This window comes from Etheostoma cragini, unplaced genomic scaffold, assembly GCF_013103735.1.
Source record: "Etheostoma cragini isolate CJK2018 unplaced genomic scaffold, CSU_Ecrag_1.0 ScbMSFa_2973, whole genome shotgun sequence".
Classification (NCBI taxonomy): domain Eukaryota; kingdom Metazoa; phylum Chordata; class Actinopteri; order Perciformes; family Percidae; genus Etheostoma; species Etheostoma cragini.
Genome location: NW_023267191.1, coordinates 1 through 3,068, shown reverse-complemented (window position 1 = coordinate 3,068; position 3,068 = coordinate 1). Strand labels below are relative to the sequence as shown.

Here is a 3,068-nt window from a genome sequence, read left to right as displayed (position 1 = left end):
TCCCTGTTAGTGATGGTGTTACATAGTCTGTCCACCAGAGGACGCTCTACAACGTCCCTGTTAGTGATGGTGTTGCAGTGACAACTTGTAAATAACTCATGTTAGAGAACTCTGTTTGTCAGACAGACAGAGAGAGAGAGCCAGAGAAAGAGACAGACAGACAGTTTCTGACCGAGGAAGGTGAAGGTCTTTCCAGCGTTGGTGACTCCGTACGTGAACACCAGACAGTTCCCCCCCCCAAGGACGTCCCGGACCAAATCCCGCACCGACCCATCGAACACCTTCCTCTGACTGGCCTCTGGCTCAAACACCTGCACAGGAAACAGGGGACAGGGGACGGAGAGCAACATCAGTCTCTACATATGGGGACGCTGGGTCTGTGTGAACGGGAAGAAAACAGACAGACAGAGACAGAGAAACAGAGACAGAGAGAGAGACAGACAGGTTAGAGTTACCTGTGTGAAGGTGAACCTCTGTGCCGTTTGTGGGAGGGACTTGTCGCTCTGCCGGTTTGATTGACAGCTCCTGGGAGCCTTCAGAACCACGGTGTCCGGTCCCTCGATGGTCACGCAGTCCTGAGAATAAAGACACGCCGTTAAAGGGCTCAGGGTTCTACGTTAAGGTTCCTCTAAAAACACACAAAACACGTCTTAAAAACGTCAAGAATGCTTTATTATGTGCTTCCTGTGTGTGTGTGTGTTTCCTGTGTGTCTGTGTGTGTCCTGTGTGTGTGTGTGTTTCCTGTGTGTGTGTGTGTTACCTGTGTGTATGTGTGTGTGTGTTACCTGTGTGTGTGTGTGTTACCTGTGTGTGTGTGTGTGTGTGTGTGTGTGAGTGTGTGTGTTACCTGTGGTTCTCCACTGTCATTCTCGGCTGCGGTGAACGGCCGAACCCTCAGAAACACCTGCAGGTTCTCCGCCTGGACGTTGTCCTGGTGAGAGAAAGGACAACATCTGTCACCATGAAAACCTCCAGCACCAAACTCTACGTTACCGAGACGGCTCACGCAGCAGAAAGCAAACACAGACGTGCTAATGCTGTAAAACAGTCTAATATATGTCCCAGCACTGGTGACAGGCAGAGACAGACAGAAAGAGACATAGAGAGACAGACACACAGACAGAGTAAGACATGTTGAGAGAGACATGCAGAGAGAGAGAGAGACAGGTAGGCAGAGAGAGACATAGAGAGACAGACAGGTAGGCAGAGAGAGACATGCAGAGAGAGAGAGACCGGCAGGCAGAGAGAGACATAGAGAGACAGACCTGTGCAGGCAGAGACAGACATAGAGAGACAGACCTGTGCAGGTAGAGACAGATATAGAGAGACAGACCTGTGCAGGCAGAGACAGACATAGAGAGACAGACCTGTGCAGGCAGAGAGAGACATAGAGAGACAGACAGGCAGGCAGAGACAGACATAGAGGGACAGACCTGTGCAGGCAGAGACAGACATAGAGAGACAGACAGGCAGAGACAGACATAGAGAGACAGACAGGCAGGCAGAGACAGACATAGAGAGACAGACCTGTGCAGGCAGAGCAGTGAACTCCCCCAGCAGGTCTCTCTTGATGTCGTCCACCACCACCGGACCGACTCGCTCCGGCTTCCCATAACACGACTCCATCATTTCTGAAGAAACAAACAATGTTATCAGTCCCTGTCTTCCCGAGACACCGACGGTCTCACCTCCACGCACGAGGGTGTCCCGGGTCCCAGGGTACCATCTTCATCATAACCTGTGTGTGTGCTGGGATTACAGCAGCACTGATTCCCAAGCGGGCAACATGAGGGCAACATGAAGATAACATGAGGACAACATGAGGACAACATGAGGGCAACATGAGGACAACATGAGGGCAACATGAGGACAACATGAGGACAACATGAGGACAACATGAGGACAACAAGGGGGAAACATGAAGATAACATGAGGACAACACGGGGGAAACATGGGGGCAACATGGGGACAACATGGGGGCAACATGGGGACAACATGAGGGCAACATGAGGGCAACATGAGGGCAACATGAGGGCAACATGAGGGCAACATGGGGGCAACATGGGGGCAACATGAGGGCAACATGAGGGCAACATGGGGGCAACATGGGGGCAACATGGGGGCAACATGGGGACAACATGGGGGCAACATGGGGGCAACATGAGGGCAACATGAGGGCAACATGAGGGCAACATGAGGGCAACATGAGGGTTAAATGACTACATATTTAAACTGACTTATGATAAAGTTACTCATAATATTAACTAATACTAGACTTACTAATAATAAAGGAGTCTAAATGTCATTATCGGTGGACAGTCGGTCCGTTTCGTGTGTAATCGGTCAGACAGACACATACCTCTACATGTAGAGTCAGAAATAACCTCAGGGAACGACTTTGTTGTTAGCATTAGCCACAACTAGCTACAACTAGCTACCGTTAGCTAAGCTAGCTAAGTTAGCCTTCACATACATCCTCGCGGTTGTGCTGTTGAACCGTCCGTTGAGAGCAGAGAGTGGCATTAAATCCCAGCTGTGCGGTCTAAACCGGCATAAAAACACACTGTTACTTACTCTCGATGTGTTTACGGAGTATTTAAAGGAGAAACATCGACGGCTTGTTCGCTAACGTAGCTCCGGCGCCTGCTCTCCTCTGCGCGGTCTAGTTTTTTAAACTAGGACCGGAGAACCAATCGGGTGGCTGACACAGGGCGACGTCACGCAGATCCCGGAGAGAATATCGCGAGACAATGTGGTTTTTAGGTGGAATTACAAAAAGTGTGGCTTAAACAAGACAAAAATAGTGTAATATACAGTTCATAATATAAAAACTTTATTAAATATGTACATGAAAAATACATGCAAGTTAATTGTTTAAAACTCAAAATGACAAAACGAGACATGCGCCACTTCTACCCCTCTGTGTATTATTATTATTATTATTAGTAGTAGTAGTAGTAGTAGTAGTAGTATTTGTAGTAGTAGTATTTGTAGTAGTAGTAGTAGTAGTAGTAGTAGTAGTATTTGTAGTAGTAGTAGTAGTAGTAGTAGTAGTAGTAGTAGTAGTA

At 48.3% G+C, this 3,068-nt stretch overlaps 1 protein-coding gene across 1 annotated transcript; it reads right to left on the bottom strand.

Moving 5' to 3' along the window:
* Positions 1-128: 128 nt before the first annotated feature.
* Positions 129-2,715, bottom strand: LOC117940650 (kinesin-like protein KIF20A; the record flags this gene model as incomplete). Its single annotated transcript, XM_034865859.1, has 5 exons — positions 2,575-2,715; positions 1,528-1,631; positions 848-931; positions 456-575; positions 129-311 (listed from the first exon to the last, which is right to left on the bottom strand). Coding segments are annotated over exons 2-5 (489 nt in total), but the record flags the coding sequence as incomplete, so codon positions are not given.
* Positions 2,716-3,068: the final 353 nt, after the last annotated feature.